This window comes from Carya illinoinensis, chromosome 9, assembly GCF_018687715.1.
Source record: "Carya illinoinensis cultivar Pawnee chromosome 9, C.illinoinensisPawnee_v1, whole genome shotgun sequence".
NCBI lineage: Eukaryota > Viridiplantae > Streptophyta > Magnoliopsida > Fagales > Juglandaceae > Carya > Carya illinoinensis.
In genome coordinates, this window is record NC_056760.1 from 18981787 (window position 1) to 18998131 (window position 16345).

General features: G+C 35.4%; 1 protein-coding gene across 3 annotated transcripts; it reads left to right on the forward strand.

The window, feature by feature from the left end:
* The first annotated feature begins 5229 nt into the window (after positions 1-5229).
* LOC122276428 (CTP synthase-like) lies at positions 5230-14687 on the forward strand. 3 transcript variants are annotated; one of them, XM_043086124.1, is made up of 22 exons: positions 5239-5799; positions 5912-6061; positions 6653-6732; positions 7239-7325; positions 7455-7505; positions 7621-7738; positions 7825-7881; positions 7982-8046; positions 8173-8256; positions 8392-8442; positions 8536-8598; positions 8693-8739; positions 8860-8929; positions 9020-9082; positions 10588-10677; positions 10764-10802; positions 10927-11154; positions 11401-11486; positions 12097-12145; positions 12225-12305; positions 12408-12501; positions 14133-14687. In XM_043086124.1, exons 2-22 carry the CDS (start codon positions 5944-5946, stop codon positions 14318-14320), a joined length of 1809 nt encoding a protein of 602 aa, XP_042942058.1. In that variant the 5' UTR covers positions 5239-5799; positions 5912-5943; the 3' UTR covers positions 14321-14687. The 3 variants fall into 3 exon arrangements, with proteins under 3 accessions (XP_042942060.1, XP_042942058.1, XP_042942059.1); XM_043086125.1 differs by lacking the exons at positions 5239-5799; positions 5912-6061 and adding an exon at positions 6307-6556; XM_043086126.1 differs by lacking the exons at positions 12097-12145; positions 12225-12305; positions 12408-12501; positions 14133-14687 and adding an exon at positions 11937-12075 and having other exon boundaries at positions 5230-5799.
* The last annotated feature ends 1658 nt before the right edge of the window (positions 14688-16345 follow it).

The window sequence follows — 16345 nt, forward strand, 5'->3', positions numbered from 1 at the left end:
CCTATGGAAAATTATGGTCTTCTTTCATTTTTGGATAAGTTCACATATATTTTGTATCATACGGTCTAATGTACAAATTCGACAAGAAAATTCAAGGATATATATATATATATATATATATAAATAAAGCTTGCATATATAGTTTTTGTTTGTTTTCACCAAATGAATCTTGAGTGGCTCTACAACCACGTACACATGGGAAACCCAATAGTGCAAATTTTTTTCTTTTTTTGCTTTTTTTTTCATGTATTTTTTTAATGCTTTTAAATATTAGAAAAAAGTCACAACATCATTAAAAAATATTTACTTAATCAGTAAGTAAAAACAAATCATAGTCGGGATCCCTATATCGGGAAAACCGTACCCATGTGTGGCTTTAGCATTTTTTATGAATCTTTATTTTTCATCTCTAATAAAATAAATTAACTCGTTTGTTTTTGCTTTTATATATACATATTTTACAAATAAATACAATGATAGAAAAAAAAGTAGCTTTCAAAACGTTTATAAAGATTAATCTCACATAGTGATCTACACTCTCGTACAAATGGTCGGAAAAAGTCCTTTTTCGGGTACATAATGTATATCTATAATAATATTTAATACACACAAAAAAAAAAATGAATAATACATAAAAACACGTCATGTACTATTAATGTTTAGACAACATACAAATTACACCGCGGCTATAATTTCTCTAGAAATGAGATTTTTTTCCTATATATTAGAAGAAAAACATTCTCATCAATTAGATAATAATAGCTAGCTAGTCACATTAATTTCCTCCTAGGGTTGAGCTAATTCCTTGATTGGATGATTTAAATGAAATAAAACTCACCTAGTTATATATAAATTAATAAAATGGAGATTATATTTAAGGTGGATCAATTAATTACTTGTAAACATTTAGTTAGTTTTTGCTCTAATAAATTAGGTATTATGTATACCACAAGGGAAATGCTTTAGACACAAATGGATTACATAAAAGTAAACCCATAAACTAATATGACTTGATATAGTACGTCAAATTGTAAAATTACTTTTATTATGAAATAGATTTAATATATCCCATGAAATCACATCAGTTTATGAGTTTATTTTTGTATAATCTCTTTGTGTATATAGTAGTTCTCATATCACAATACGACTTCAATACACACTGATCAGAGATGATTATTAGTTTGAGTGTTAATGTGTCGTCCAGCCTGGACTCCTTCACTCACGCGTCTCTTAAATAGTAAAAATTAATAAATCAAAACAAAATAAAAAAGCATTTTTATTGGCTTATTACAATGACTACTTGAAAAGGGAAAAATCATGCCACCATAACCACATTCATGATCATCATGTCCTCATTCTCGCTCTTAATTTCCAGGCATGCATTTCCCTTAATAACTTAATTATTAATTCTCTAACATTAATAATAATTATCTTGAAGAAATAATTAAAGGTGGTGAGTAATTTCTCTATCCAACAAAGCGAAAAGTTTTATATATATATATATAGTTTGCAGGGTAGGGTAAATTCGAGTACTGGCCGTAGATGCCATGTCTTAATCGCCTAGCTAGTAATTAAAACTATATATGTATATCCATGGGAAATATCATATACATATATATAGATTTAATTTCTTGGATATTCACATTATCCGACCAGCTTTGATCTGTTGGATAAAGAGACCCCTTTTGATGTTTGGTGTGATAAACCATCATAATTAGTTGTATGAGGTCCAAATTTGAGGAAAACAACTTAAGGAACTAGCTAGGGTTTTATAGAGACTTGTTAACAATTCAATAATTAATAAAACTTCCTGTTTTTTCTGATCAGCCAATTCATGAATTTTCATTTCATTTCACGTCATCAGAAGTTACAAATTAGATAACGACTACACTCCATGGGCCACCCGGATCGAAAAGAATAAAAGCAGCAACACCATGACAATCTCATGCATGGGCAAAGTTTAAGTCTTGGTCAAAGTATAGTCTCATTTTAGGAATTACAAGAAAAAATATTAATATCATGTCGGTACGTATAATTTATTCCAATTGAGTCATAATAAATTTGGTAGAGTCTAATTAAAAATCGGATTTAAAAAGAAAAAAGATTTGGCTTCTGTCGGCCACTATTTCTAAATAAATATATATAACTTATAATTAAACATGATGATCTCCTCATGTTAACAATTTTATTAGCGACGACTATTAATTTTCACAAAAACTGAGGGATCGAGAAGAAAATTAATGGCGGGAAATTAAGTCGACCATATAGTTATGTCGACTCATGTTGAGCTTAAAACATGATGAGCAACCCCACTGAAATATTGGGTCTCTACTTTTTAGGGCAAACGCAAAAGAAAGCTGTTCATTCTCTGTGTCAGTGAAAAGAAAGGTGCATGGTTATAATGCAAATGGGGGGATGATCAGACGCATGAAATTAAGAGATTGGTACATGATGATCCGTTTGAAACATGATCAACTTAATTCGATCGATCTCGTTAAAGATATGTAAATGGAAGTCAATATAAATCCATAAGCAGGCAGGCTGCGCAGGCATACATGATCATGATGTCTTGTACCCGATCGATCGCCATCGAGAATGTTTAATTAGTCGAACAATGAATGATTGATTATTCCAATGAATATGGACGTAGGTTGGTTGTTTGGTGGTTTCCTTCAAACATACGGATTCTTTTGTTCCTGATTTCCTTTCGGTTGGTCTCTTTATCCTTTTCATATTTCTTCCGGTCATTCTCTCTTTATTATTATTAAAAATTTAAAAAAAAAAATCCGTTGTGATCAGCTTTGACCAGTACTACTACATGACATTCTTTGTCCCCATTTTCTCGATTATTTTCCCTTTTAGAGTGCTTTCGGAAAGTGGTATCGTGGCGCTGATCAAAAAGAAGGAATAACCTGACCTCGATCATCTCTTGGAATATCCTTTCCTTCCACAGTACTCGTGCAACAAACTGACTGATCATGCACTCATATTGGCTAATATCAATGATCAAATTCTTATTGTTGATATCAAAATCAGCAGATTATGAATTGATAACGATTTCAAATCCCAAGTTCTTTTTATTAAAATAAAATTGTGTGTAGAGGTTACTATTAAAAATATTTCTGTCGACCGGAGGTCGTGGCGATAGTATGACGGTGACCATGTCGATCGACATGAATCATGCATGGATATCGACAAAAATATAGAATTAGCCTCTAGAGAAAAGCAAAAAGTTTCACCCACAAAAAGAAGTGGAGTACTAGTACTGCAAAACAGAAAACGATTAGGGGTTGGAGTCATGGGGCTCCGGAGTCGACGTAATAAATAGACGGGACAGGGGGGAGGCCGGGGGGGACTACGTACATGGTAAGGTAAGGTCCACCAGTTAGCGCGCGGTGGCCTGGTCCAATCAACAGAAAAACCTAACTGGGAAGTGGTTGGGTAGGTAGATCATCTCATTACAAATTTAACATGCATTAATCACTAACAACATATCATGGAGCCATTCCTTTGATAGATCAACGAGCAATATTACTCTCTCTCTCTCTCTCTCTCTGGTTCACAAGATCATGTGTAAATTAGAGTCAGAGATTCACACTAGCTCGAATGAATTATATGTATTGTTAGGAGATCGGTAGGTATTCATTCGTGTCTTCCGCTGACATCAACCCACTAGCGAGTCTCTATCTTTCTTAACTACTCGACATGACATGCATATTATACTATTAATCATGAATACGAATACTCTCTTAGAAGTAAAATATAAGTATAAAGATTAAATAAAAGTAAATTTAGTTATAAATTGATGTAATTTTATATTATTCGTTACATTTATTTTATAATAAAGTAATTTTATAATTTAACGTATTATATCGATTTATATTATTTGTAAATTTATTTTTGTGTAATCTTTTTATATTTAAAATATTTGTGATTATCTTTTGTTCAACTTCTATCGTTGTGTTTTTTATGTTCACACATGGCGTTAATTTTAGAGATAATTTTTCGATGGATGCTTAGTTACTATCGGCTTCTCATGCCAAATTGCGAAGTACATAACACCTGTGCATGCATGTGTCGCCATGGGCGCCGCTAGCTTGTGATCCCTAGCTAGCTAGCTAGCTGAAGACTTGCTGTAGGTGCATTGGCATTGCCTCTTGCAACTAACGATCGCTTCTATTATTCATTTGGGAATCGGTTGGGTTGGAATCGCTTATATTATTCATTTGGGAATCGGTTGGGTTGGAATCTTGAGAAGAGTTATGAATAGTTATAAAAAATAAGTAAAAAATAATAATAATATAATGAATAATAATAAAAAGTAGGTAAAAATTAATGAATAGTAATAAAAATAAGTAAAAAATAATAATAAAATAATAAATAGTAATAAGAAGTATTGAGAGTATCCGCTCCCAGTATCCAAACACAGCCAAATCAGCATATTTGATCTTTGTTTGTATCTAGGATCGTCTCCTACAATTTTTCTTTTATATCAATATATATAATATCAACATTTATGGAAGAAAATAAAATACAGTCATGAATTATATAAGCGCTGCACATTTATTTTAAATAGGAATAAGATCCATCATTAAAAAATTAATTTTTTTATATGAGTTTTATATTTACTTATTTTTATAAAAAAAAATATGCAGTACTTATACACTCTACGATTGTAAATATTATTTCTTTAATCTATTGGGACATTAATAATATTAGCATCATCTGAAAGTAATTTAAGAGTTGAAATTTTTAAATCCTGGCGAATTTTTAATGTCCGGTAACCACTACATTCATCTTATTTTATGAAACTAATCTCATCAAACCCAATTTGATGACCACCATTAAATTTTTTTAAAAAAAATGCAGTGGGTCAATCCCCTCACCTCAAAGATAAAGAAAAAGCGTAAGATGAGCCAAAGTGACAAGATATATACATCACAAAGTATAAATTTTTATGAAAAGAAGTCAGAAAATGTAACCTAACTACTATGGATAATGTAGTTTTTCTATGTTACCTGCTGGTTCATCTTGTGTGATTACAAACTAATACAAAAAGTACAGAAAGACAACAAAAAAAAAAAAAAAAAAAAAAAAAAAAAAAGAAAAAAAAAGAATGAAAAAAAAAGGAAAAAAAAAGTAGAATGGATTACATATTAGGTTGTGAAAATCTCAAACTCATCCTTTTCTGGATATTGAAAGTTTTGTCCTTGATAGTCTTTCTCCGTTCTGTTTCTGCTTTCGGTCATGAGGGAAAAAGAGAAGAACAGAAAAGTTACTGCTCTGTGTTTGTCCGTCCCCCCATAAGCAGTTGGCTTTCCATTGTAGGCGTTGTTTCTGTCTATATGTATATCATTAATTTAATAAATACATATTTATATCTTAGATTGTTGTAGGGAAGGAAAAGTGTGAACTCCTTTTTCATATATTTGTTTTTTTGTTAAATATATTAATTCGGTGATAATTCCCTTGTGCATTCTGTCAGTGCATATATAAAGCCACAGATGCTAACCAATCTGGTACTCGTTCCTTCGGTTTTTCCCAGTCTCATCTCTTCCGTATCTTCACTCTTGTTTGAGTTCGGGTATTTGTTTCTCCCGCTCTTGGCGGCTCCCCAGCTGCCACCTTTGTTTTTGGATAAAGTGAGAGAGACTGAGAGAGCATATAAGTTCAAAGATCCCAAGTATTCGAATACTCAGATAAGATAAAGATATCAGCTTTCCCTTTGGTTTCGCTCTGCAAAGTAGAAACCATTTTTCAGTGGGTTGGCTGTGTTGAGTTCAGTTGAACATAACAGAGGTCCCCATCATTTTCTTCTCCCTCAGTTTTTGATACAAAATCGAAATGCTGTTCTGTTCTGTCCTGTTGTTTTTGTTTCTGTTTCTCTCATTGACTGTGTTTATTCATGTAGGTTTTTACTAAAACAAGGCAAGGAAACGGAAAATGAAGTACGTGTTGGTGACGGGTGGAGTAGTTAGTGGAATAGGGAAAGGGGTCACCGCAAGTAGTATTGGTCTGCTGCTCAAGGCATGCGGACTTCGCGTTACTTCCATCAAAATTGGTCTCTGCTGCTTCTTTGAATTTTTTTTTTCTCCTTTACTTCATCGCTGCTGCTTTTGTTTCTTTTTTTCATCGTCTTTTAGTAGAAGAACAGGTCAGCTATGCTGTTCTTGTTTTCTCAGCTGCAAAACGGACAAACTCTTCCGCTGTCCTCTCTCTCTCTCTCTCTGTTCTTTTTTCTTGACAAAATGGCTTTGTTTTGTTTTGTTTTTTTCCCTTATCAATTTATTGAACATTTATCGCTACATTGTCAACTTTTGGAATAAGCTCAATCTCTTGTCCTCAAATGTTTCTAAGAGCCTCGATTTTTTAAATTATTTTTCGTTTAAAAGGAAGAGAGTAGATTTCAAGTGTATAAATATCTTATAAGTGGGAATCTGTCTTACAAGTTTGCCGAAACTCCATTTGAATTTTCGCTTTTTTTGTTAGAGCTGAAGTTGGCAAATTGACACAAATACGTCAATTTTGTGTTTCGTTTCTGGACATCTTTTTCTTTGTACTTTTTATATTATTGTTGTCTCTTGTTCTTCTTTTCTTCTTTTTTTTCAACTTTTTAATATGGTATTCAGCTCCCTTTTTCTTTGCAATTCAGATCCTTATTTGAACACCGATGCTGGAACAATGTCCCCTTTCGAGCACGGGGAAGTTTTTGTGCTAGACGATGGTGGTGAGGTATAAAAACTGCCTTTTCTGTGGTCATTATTTGTCAATGTGATTTTATGTTTGCCATGTTTTCTCCAATTTGCTTCAACACTGTCTAACCGGGGCTATAATTCTGGTGAGTTCGGTTCCCTCTCTGGTCTAAATGGAATGTATGATGGCGGTGAAGTTATTAAATACTATTTTACTAGGCATATTATTAGGTGATTTGGTTGCTCTAAATCGTACTGCACTTAATTTTTTTTTTTTTTTTAAATTACTGCATTTCAATGAATCAATCTCATTTTTATTTTTATTGACAGCAATGACATGTAAAATGAAGGCAATCAAATGTTACCCTTTCAATTTTATTCTGCAGAAATCGTAACCATTGAAATGTTAATTAAAGCATGTTATTTTGAACATAAAGTAGAAGGAACATATGAATTGGGGTAAATGGTTGAGGTTTGGGAAATCATGGGAGATTCATCAGAACTGGCTATAACAGTATTAAACATGACTTTCTTTGGTGTTCAAAGGTGGATCTGGACCTTGGCAATTATGAGAGGTTCCTCGATATCAAGTTGACACGCAATAATAATATCACCACTGGAAAGATTTACCAGGCAAGTCAGCCAAATCACTCATCTCCATATTTAAATTATATTTCTGCTTATAGAGATATTAAGATCATTATTTTGCTTTATTAAACCCAGTCAGTGATGTTATTAGTGTCTTTTCTTCTTGTATGGCAGTCTGTCATTGATAAGGAGAGAAGGGGAGATTATCTGGGGAAAACTGTGCAGGTTCTTTTACCCTTGCTAATGGATCCATTTAACTTTTGTTCTAAACTTAGCTATGCAAGCATGGCCCTAAGTCTATTAATATTCCTAAGTCTATTAATATTCTTGTGTTCTGTAGGTTGTCCCTCACATCACAGATGCCATTCAGGAGTGGATTGAGCGTGTGGCAATGATACCAGTGGATGGGAAGGCAGGTCCAGCCGATGTTTGTGTGGTAGAATTGGGTGGAACTATAGGTACGGTAAAAACAAGGTTCTCGACGTTTGGAAGCACAAGCTAATTCTCTGTTTTTCAAGGGTAATAACAACTTGCCATGATGCAGGAGACATTGAATCCATGCCATTTATTGAGGCATTAGGTCAATTCTCATACCGTGTAGGTAAGAACATTGTTTATTCAGCTTCATACAACATGTTCCAAGCCTCAATTGTTAGATATTATAATCAAATGATTTCTCTCATATATACTTCTTATTTTAGGGGCTGGAAACTTGTGCTTGATTCATGTCAGCCTTGTGCCCGTTCTGAATGTTGTTGGTGAACAGGTGACTTCTTAGATGTTCCTGCTCACCCTACATGAAATTTGATCTAGCGTCTGTGTGCACTCTCATTTTATTACAACAAAACACTCTGTTAATTTAATAACTAGTGAATTATGTCTTAACGTTCAGAAAACAAAACCAACCCAGCACAGTGTTCGGGGACTAAGAGGCCTGGGCTTGACACCACATATCTTAGCTTGTCGCAGTACAATGGTCTCCCACTCTCTCTTGTACATTTGCCTATGCGTGGGCACTCACACGCTTCCACACACACATACAGTTATATTATGTCATTGTTTCTACTTTATTGGGTGTGCTCAAGGTATTTTTATTTAATTTTGTTTGCAGGCACTTGAGCAGAATGTAAAAGTGAAACTCTCTCAGTTTTGCCATGTTGCGGTATTTTAAAAATGAAAACTTTTGTGTGCAAGTTGAGATGTTTATTTATGTACTTTGTAAGAGTCTGATTTATCAAAACCACATGTTTTCTAGGAGGAAAACATCATCACTCTCTACGATGTACCCAACATCTGGCATATTCCTTTGCTTTTAAGAGTAAGTAGTCCTTGGGCACTTCTTGAAATGTGGTTGTTGAGTATGTAGCTACCATTACTTACCACTAGTCTGGATTTGTTTTCTTCTCAATTAGGATCAGAAGGCCCATGAAGCAATCTTCAAAGTGCTGAACCTTGTGGGGTTTGTCTGATGAGCTCATTTTTTTTTTTTTTGTTAACTTCGAGCTGGTGCATGCACGTGTATCATGTGACATCATTTTCAGTTTCTAGTATTCTTATGCAAGGCTGTCCATAATGGCAGTGTGTGTAGGGAGCCTGCATTAGAGGAATGGACTTGTAGGGCTGACATCTGCGATAACTTGCATGAGCCGGTGAGTCTACCATGCAATTAGAGAAATTAAGACTCGAGTTTTGTTCTAATCATTATCGGTTCTTAGTTCTATATGCCAACTAATTGGCAGGTCCATATTGCCGTGGTTGGGAAGTACACAGGCCTTTCCGATTCCTACCTCTCTATATTGAAGGTGCAATTATCTATTACTTCAAAACTCCTGATCATTATTTTAGCTGGAAGTTTCATGTGTTCTTATATGTAGTTCATAGAGATAGTTTCTAAATGCACATGCATTTGGAGTCCATGCATTTTCTAAAGGGCTGTCCTTGATTTTAACTATGCCTTACTTAAGAGTGGACTCCAAATACTGGATTATCTGCAGCATCTGAGTCACTATATTTTCCTAGAAGTTATTTTTTTAGCATTTGTGGATCCGCCCTGAGCATCTATTATGTGTCTTACTGTCTTAAAACGGCCAGATATTGACAAAGCTGATTCCTTTACTTAAGGAATTAGATGTACAAGATTCATTTTTCCAGTTTTTGCACTCTCTAAGAATCTCAAAGGGCACATCTTCTATTTAATGAGGCTCTTTAAACTTCCAAAAGAAAGTTGCACACTGCTTGGCAGAACACAGTTTACTGAAAACAATGGTTTCATTATAAGTCCTGGTTAAATTTAAAGAAAGGGATAAAGAAAAAAGATGAGCTTTGGGTTTTTAACTGTACGATATTCGACATGAATAATTTGGCCACTCATGAATGGGTGTTTGTTGAACAATGATGACACTGGGTTAGTCATGGTCCAGGAAGCCCTAAGGCAGGATGCGGTGTGACAAAAGCAACAAAGAAAAAGGAAAAAAAAAAAAAATTGAGAGCTCTAGTATTCATGTGAATATCTTGGAATTGCTCACCTGATGAAGAAGAAGAAAATTGACTAACCAGCAGATTTGTCCATTATCTTTGTAGATCTATATGTTCGAATGCCCCTGATCTTTTAGTCTTTAGTGTTGCAAAGTTCCATACGGAAAGAGCTTTATAAAAATCTTAGGGATGTTTTTGTCTAACACAAGGATCAGGTTGTATGTATCATGGTTTTTGTCAATGATGTCTTGACGTATATACGGAAAGAGCTTTATAAAAATCTTAGGGATGGTTTTGTCTAACACAAGGATCAGGTTGTATGTATCTTGGTTTTTGTCAATGATGTCTTGCCGTATTTGTGATTCACTTTACTTCTCGAATAAGTAAATGCATCAGGTTTATTTTGAAGTGTTCAGATAAGATCCTATTGACAAAATAAGTCTCTACCAAATGAAAATGAAGTGGTAAGAGTAGTTTGTGGGAAAAAATTAATGTGAGTCGTCTTTGGAAAATATGTTCCAATAAATTGGTACTTAGTGTTGTCTGGTCCTTGTTTTAATCTTTATTCTAGTAAACTTTGCTTTTGGAAATAAAAATACATTATATTCTTTTGTACCTATATTCATGCTAGACTACTAATTTTTCTGGCTTACCTACTAAGCTAGATTAATTTCTTAAAGATCTCTTTGGGCAAGTTTATGCATATAAATGTGAGAGCGTGTGCATGCATGTGTGCACGCGTATATTAATTTCCATTAGATATGTCATGTGTAGCTCGGGTGGACAAGCAAGTATAATGTTGCTGGTTATATGATAAGCAATTTGTCTACAGGCCCTTGTTCATGCTTCTGTTTTCCAACGCAAGAAACTCTTTGTAGATTGGGTTCCATCTACTGACCTTGAAGATGCAACTGCAAAAGAGGTTATTATGAAGTTTCAATTCTCAAATTGTGTGTTTGTGTGTAATTGCACTTCATCTTACAACATGACAACAAATTCTTGTCTCAGAATCCAGATGCTTATAAAGCTGCTTGGAAGTTGCTGAAGGTTTGTTTATTTGATGGCCTTCAACTAGTCAGCTGATACTGCTATTTTAAGATGTTCTAGGTCTCTCCTTTATTATGTTGAGGTAAACTTCTCTGTTTAGCCTCTGACTAGCCTTTATCTTCAGGGGGCGGATGGTGTCCTTGTTCCAGGAGGATTTGGTGACAGAGGAGTGCAAGGGAAAATTCTTGCAGCAAAGTATGCCCGGGAAAACAAAGTTCCATTTCTTGGCATTTGCCTCGGAATGCAAGTTGCTGTCATTGAATTTGCACGATCTGTTCTTGGTCTGCAAGATGCTAACAGCACTGAATTTGATGCCAATACCAGGAATCCCTGCATTATATTTATGCCTGAGGTCATATTCTATGTCCTCTGTGTTTATGGTTTGAAGAAAAGTACAAATAGGGTTGACCTGTTCCATTGTTAGTATTGAGCTAAGAGAACAATATTAAATTTGAGTGTGTGTGTGTGTGAGAGAGAGAGAGAGAGAGAGAGTGAGAGAGTGAGAGAGAGAATAATTCAATTTGGTGGTTAAACTAGGAACTAAGCATGTGATATCTCCATTTATAAAACGTGTTTCTGATATTTGTACTATAAGCAGGGCTCAAAAACACACATGGGAGGCACCATGCGTCTCGGATCAAGGAGGACGTATTTCCAGGTTATGGACTGCAAATCTGCAAAACTGTAAGTACAGCTCTATGAAGTGATATTTTATGCAAGCATGCGCGTTTACACACACAGACATATATATATATATATACACACTATATAGAGTAATGTTAGATATAGGCCCAGGGTGTGCAATCCACATGCAGACCTTTTAAGAAGAAAGTAGGGCCCGCCATATGCAGATGGGTTGTTGGTCATAAAGTAAAATGTTTAAACATTGGACTATAATTTATTTATTATGTAAAAAATGATTTATCTATACAACTTAAGGTTGTGAATTAAAGATCATATTTCAATAAAAAAAAAAGAAAAAGAAAAAATAAAAAGAAAACGAAAAAAATCATATAACAGTAGGAGTTATCATTGAATCTAGAATTTAGTTACATTTATTCACATAAATACAAACGCATGTGCCCACACACGCCTCTGTTGACACGTGTCTATATGTATATATATGTTTTGCAGATTACGATGTCCATGGTATGTTAGTGGCAAAATTTGTCAGATACATAATTAGATGTCATGAGAAAAGTTAGAGAGTTCTAACTTTAAGCATAGATGAGTACGGTGTGCTGGATAAGATATATCAGTCAGCTAACCTTTCATGGTATTGGATTCATGCTAGATATGGAAGTAGAAGCTTCATTGATGAGAGACATCGACATAGATATGAGGTTTGTGGGGATTCACAGTGTATTTAGTTTTTCTTTTGACAACCTACTTTAGCAGGGAGGATAATTCTTTATCATGCAGGTCAATCCGGATATGGTAACACGCCTTGAAAAAGCTGGCCTCTCTTTTGCTGGCAAAGATGAAACTGGTTGCCGCATGGAGGTATACTTACCAGCCACAACGTTAATGAAATTTACTTTTTGACTGTAGAGAGTTGTACATACTGGTGGCTCTGTATTAATATTTGGGATGTTGTTGTTACAGATTATTGAGCTACCTCATCATCCATACTTTATTGGTGTGCAATTCCATCCTGAATTTAAATCAAGGCCAGGAAAACCTTCTCCTCCATTTTTAGGTATCTTGCTTGCTTTTTCCAATACATCCACTTAACACTGTTCAGTCATGAATTTGTTACAAGAAATAATTCCCGTTGTCTTTGAATGTGTTATACACTGCAATAACATGCACTTAGTTTTTGGTCAGGACATGAGTTTTTGGTCAGGATATGTGACAGTAGCTATTCTTGCTACTACTCCCAAGGAGCATGTGTAAACTGCAATAGATTTTACTAGGACCAAAAATGCTTTAAGAGATTATACCATACTACATTCTGGTTGTGCTTGCCCAAAGCAAAAGTTACAGCTGATCTTAGCCCGGTATATCTTGGCTGAACTAAATCTGTTGCACTAAGCATCTAGAGCCACTCCTCAGTGTGTGTGTGTGTCCCTTTTATTCAAAGAAGACACTGATATACCTTTTACGTGGAAGTAATATTTTGTGGACTAATAAATATGACATTCTTGGGTGCACATGCATTGTGATAAACCTAGATTAAGCCCTCTTAATGCCTCTTCCATTGCTTAATTGTGTCAGAACAATTCAAATTTAGTGCAATTTATATCAACAGAAACAAATATGCATCTTGCATTTGACCCTCAAATTGACCAATTCCATACACAAATAAACATACATGTGATTACCACTCAATAGGAAATAAGAATCTGGAAACATCTGGATTAATCAGTTGATGGTTGAGAAGGTGTTCCTCTCTTGCTTTGATGGAAACATGTCCTGAATGTATTTGGTTAAGGCCAGCCAAAATCTGTACAAAGGAGTATTATTGATATCAGCAAATAGGGGGCAATTACTTAATGATTTAGGAAATTATGATCATTAGATTAAAATTATCATTTTACTTCAGTCCAGCTTAATTGGGCTTCAGGTTAAGCTAGGCCAAGCTTGTGCCTAATGAGCCCAATTCAGGCATTCTTGGATGAGCATGTGATAGATCAACACGTACAGATTTGGTTGGCATGGCCCAATTTACAGCAGCAGTCAATACAAAAAAGAAAAAAAAGAAAACATCCTTGTTTGTTGTTGGGGAAGAGATCTCTCTGTAATCAATGTTTAGTCTGATCACCTCTTGTGTCAACTTTTAGGTTGTAGTTGCCAAATATTTCTACTGGTAATATCCAAATTCCTAGGTAATAAGCTTTTAGCTAATTTGTGATGGGATTATTGAGGTAATAAGCTTTTAGCTAATTTGTGATGGGATTATTGTAAACGAAAGACGCATGTTATAAGTTGGATGCTTTTCATAGAAAATGAATCTTTTCAATGGCTTGTGCCTGAAATATTGTTCACGATTTTTATATGATTACAACTAAGTACACAATTTTTCTCTAATTTGAGTTAAATTGGAATATCTCTGCCTTTACAGCAGATTTATAATATCAGTTTAAACGTAAAACTAATATCACCTTGTATTTGGGAACCAGTGAGGTTCATAAATAAATGTGGTGCCGTCCTTTCATAGACTATCCTATCACATTTGCAGATGTCAAAACATGTTTGGTACATGGAATTCTCCTTGTTTTTCCTTTAACACCAGTTCATATTAATATATTATGTGCATTTATTCCTTTACTATATATGTTCCCATTTTTGCATCAAAGTTACTAAACAATAACTTCCTGCCAAATTTAGGACTCATAGCAGCAGCATGCGGGGAGTTGGATGCTGTCTTACAAGGATATGGGAGCCAAAGGAATGTTCACAATGGAGTAGGAAATGATACCTCAAAATTCAAAGTGTACCAAAATGGAGGAGTGACTAAGCCCACTATCATGTTGCATGATGGTGTTTATAGCAATGGCAATGGGATCTGCTTCTAGGTTGTTGGTGCCTTATCTTATATGACCCCTTTTTATGTGGTCTGGTTGATAGGTTTTTCTGGTGGCTTTTAGGTGGGATTTTAGGTTTTGTCTGTACAGTTGTGTTGGTATTGGTAGATATAGGTATCTGAAGGACTCAGAACAGAGTTGGATCCCGGTCTTTTAAACGGGACTGCTTGTTAAATACAGTTGTATTGCAATGAGAAGGTATTGAGGTTTGCCTCTACCTACACGGCGTCCCCCCTCTCCTGGCGGCGGTTTTAGTGTCTTGGACTCGTGCAGTTTGCACTCTGTATACATTGTAAACTCTGTGCACGTGAGCAGTTCCATTTTCTTCAAGAAATCATTCCCTTTTAGAATTGCGTAATCTTTGTTTTGTTTTGGCTTTTTTAGTCAGAGTTGAAGTTTTCATGGGTATGGGAGGTAGAGGATCTTGGTATTTGGCTGTGTGTCGGTAGAGGATCTTGGTATTTGGCTGTGTGTCAAATTAATGTCTTGCTTGGTTGGCCTTAGTTCAAAGCATTTGGCAATCTATGATTACTTCAAAGTATACTCATTAAGGATTATTTATTGGTATGTATGTATAGAAAGTTACAGTGCTTACGAGCATGTCCAAGTCATTAGGAAAGAATTGGGCAAGCTTTTATTTTATTTTATTGGATTTATAAATTTTTGTTGATTTCGATACGATGATAGAAAGGACAAAACAAAATGACATTGGCTTAATTTAAATGACATTAGGATTTGTTTTGTTTCATTTTTGGATAGGAACAGGAGTTTCATTGGAACTTTGATGTTTTGTTCTTATTACCTTTGCACCTATGAAACTCGCAAAATTCTCACCCAATCATCCTCTCTGGTTCACCGGCTCATATTACCTACTCCAATACAGATTATGGCACATTTTATTTGGGCTTCTATGCTCAAGAATTAAAACTAGAGTCATTCCCATATTGAATCCTTTTCTTGACTCTTGGTTGTAAATTCGTAATTTCTAATCTTGGGAGCTACATGTTATTTTTGATGCCCTAGTTAGTGAACTATTAGGGAAGAACTTCATAAGACTTACAGGCATTATTTTAAGCTCTATAAGATGACTAAAAAGTTGCATAAGAGACTTGCAAAGTCCAAGGAGCATGGCAATAAATTAGATGGCTAACTTAGGCTTTCGAGGAATGGAGGAATGAGGTAATTTGCCTTTCCCCCTAACTATCTGCGGCCCTTAGAGTTCGCAATTAGGCGTGGGGAGTCAAGTACAACAATGGTCTCCAGACATTGAGGCGGTTCTTGCTAGCTCATCTTGGGAAAGACTTTAGGTCTTTAGAGCTGCACAATGTCCTCCCTGATGCGGTGGCTTTGGCCATCTTGGATTCTTTGGGAGCTAACGTGATGCTTGACACCTTCTTCACTCAACTGCTCTCTTCCTCCTAATGGTGGCCTAGCAACTTAGGCTCAGGATTGGTTCCTCCCTTTGTTTGTACTAGTTGTAGTGTTATTTGATATATTTTGTAACGGACATTGGTTGCCAAGGTTATGTTAACCTTGGCCCCCAAAATTGAGTCTACGCTTGGCCAGGCTTCGCTTGTTAGATACGTGTTGGTCATGCTAGCCTTTAGCTAAGTGTCAACCTTGGTTGAATGCCCATACGTTAACAATCGATTACTCGCCCAAGGGGTGAACTAAGGGAGCGAGAGACTACTGTTTAAGCAAAGGTTAACCTCGATTGCATGCGTGTGCATTAATCTTGGTCGCCAACCATTGGCACAAGTGTTAATCCTCATCGCATTCGCATTGTTAATACTAAGTTGCCCACCCAAGGGGCATGCTAAGGGAGCGGGAGATTCTTTCTAGGGTTGTACACCAACGTATTGGTGTCAGTTTCAGCACAAAACCGAGAGCCCACCTACATGAGAGAAAGCTATTTAGAACCAGTCGAAATTGATTGATTGTGGGAGAGAAACCAATCCCATCGGTCTTAATGTGTGTCGGCGCGGTTTTCAGTCTACTATCAGCATCTTTGTGATG

Coding starts and splice junctions, on each gene's coding strand:
- LOC122276428 (XM_043086124.1), top strand. CDS start 5,944: ATGAAGTACGTGTTGGTGACGGGTGGAGTAGTTAGTGGAATAGGGAAA. Junction 8,047..8,172: donor TGAATGTTGTTGGTGAACAG/GTGACTTCTTAG, acceptor CTTAACGTTCAG/AAAACAAAACCAACCCAGCA. Junction 8,599..8,692: donor ATATTCCTTTGCTTTTAAGA/GTAAGTAGTCCT, acceptor CTTCTCAATTAG/GATCAGAAGGCCCATGAAGC.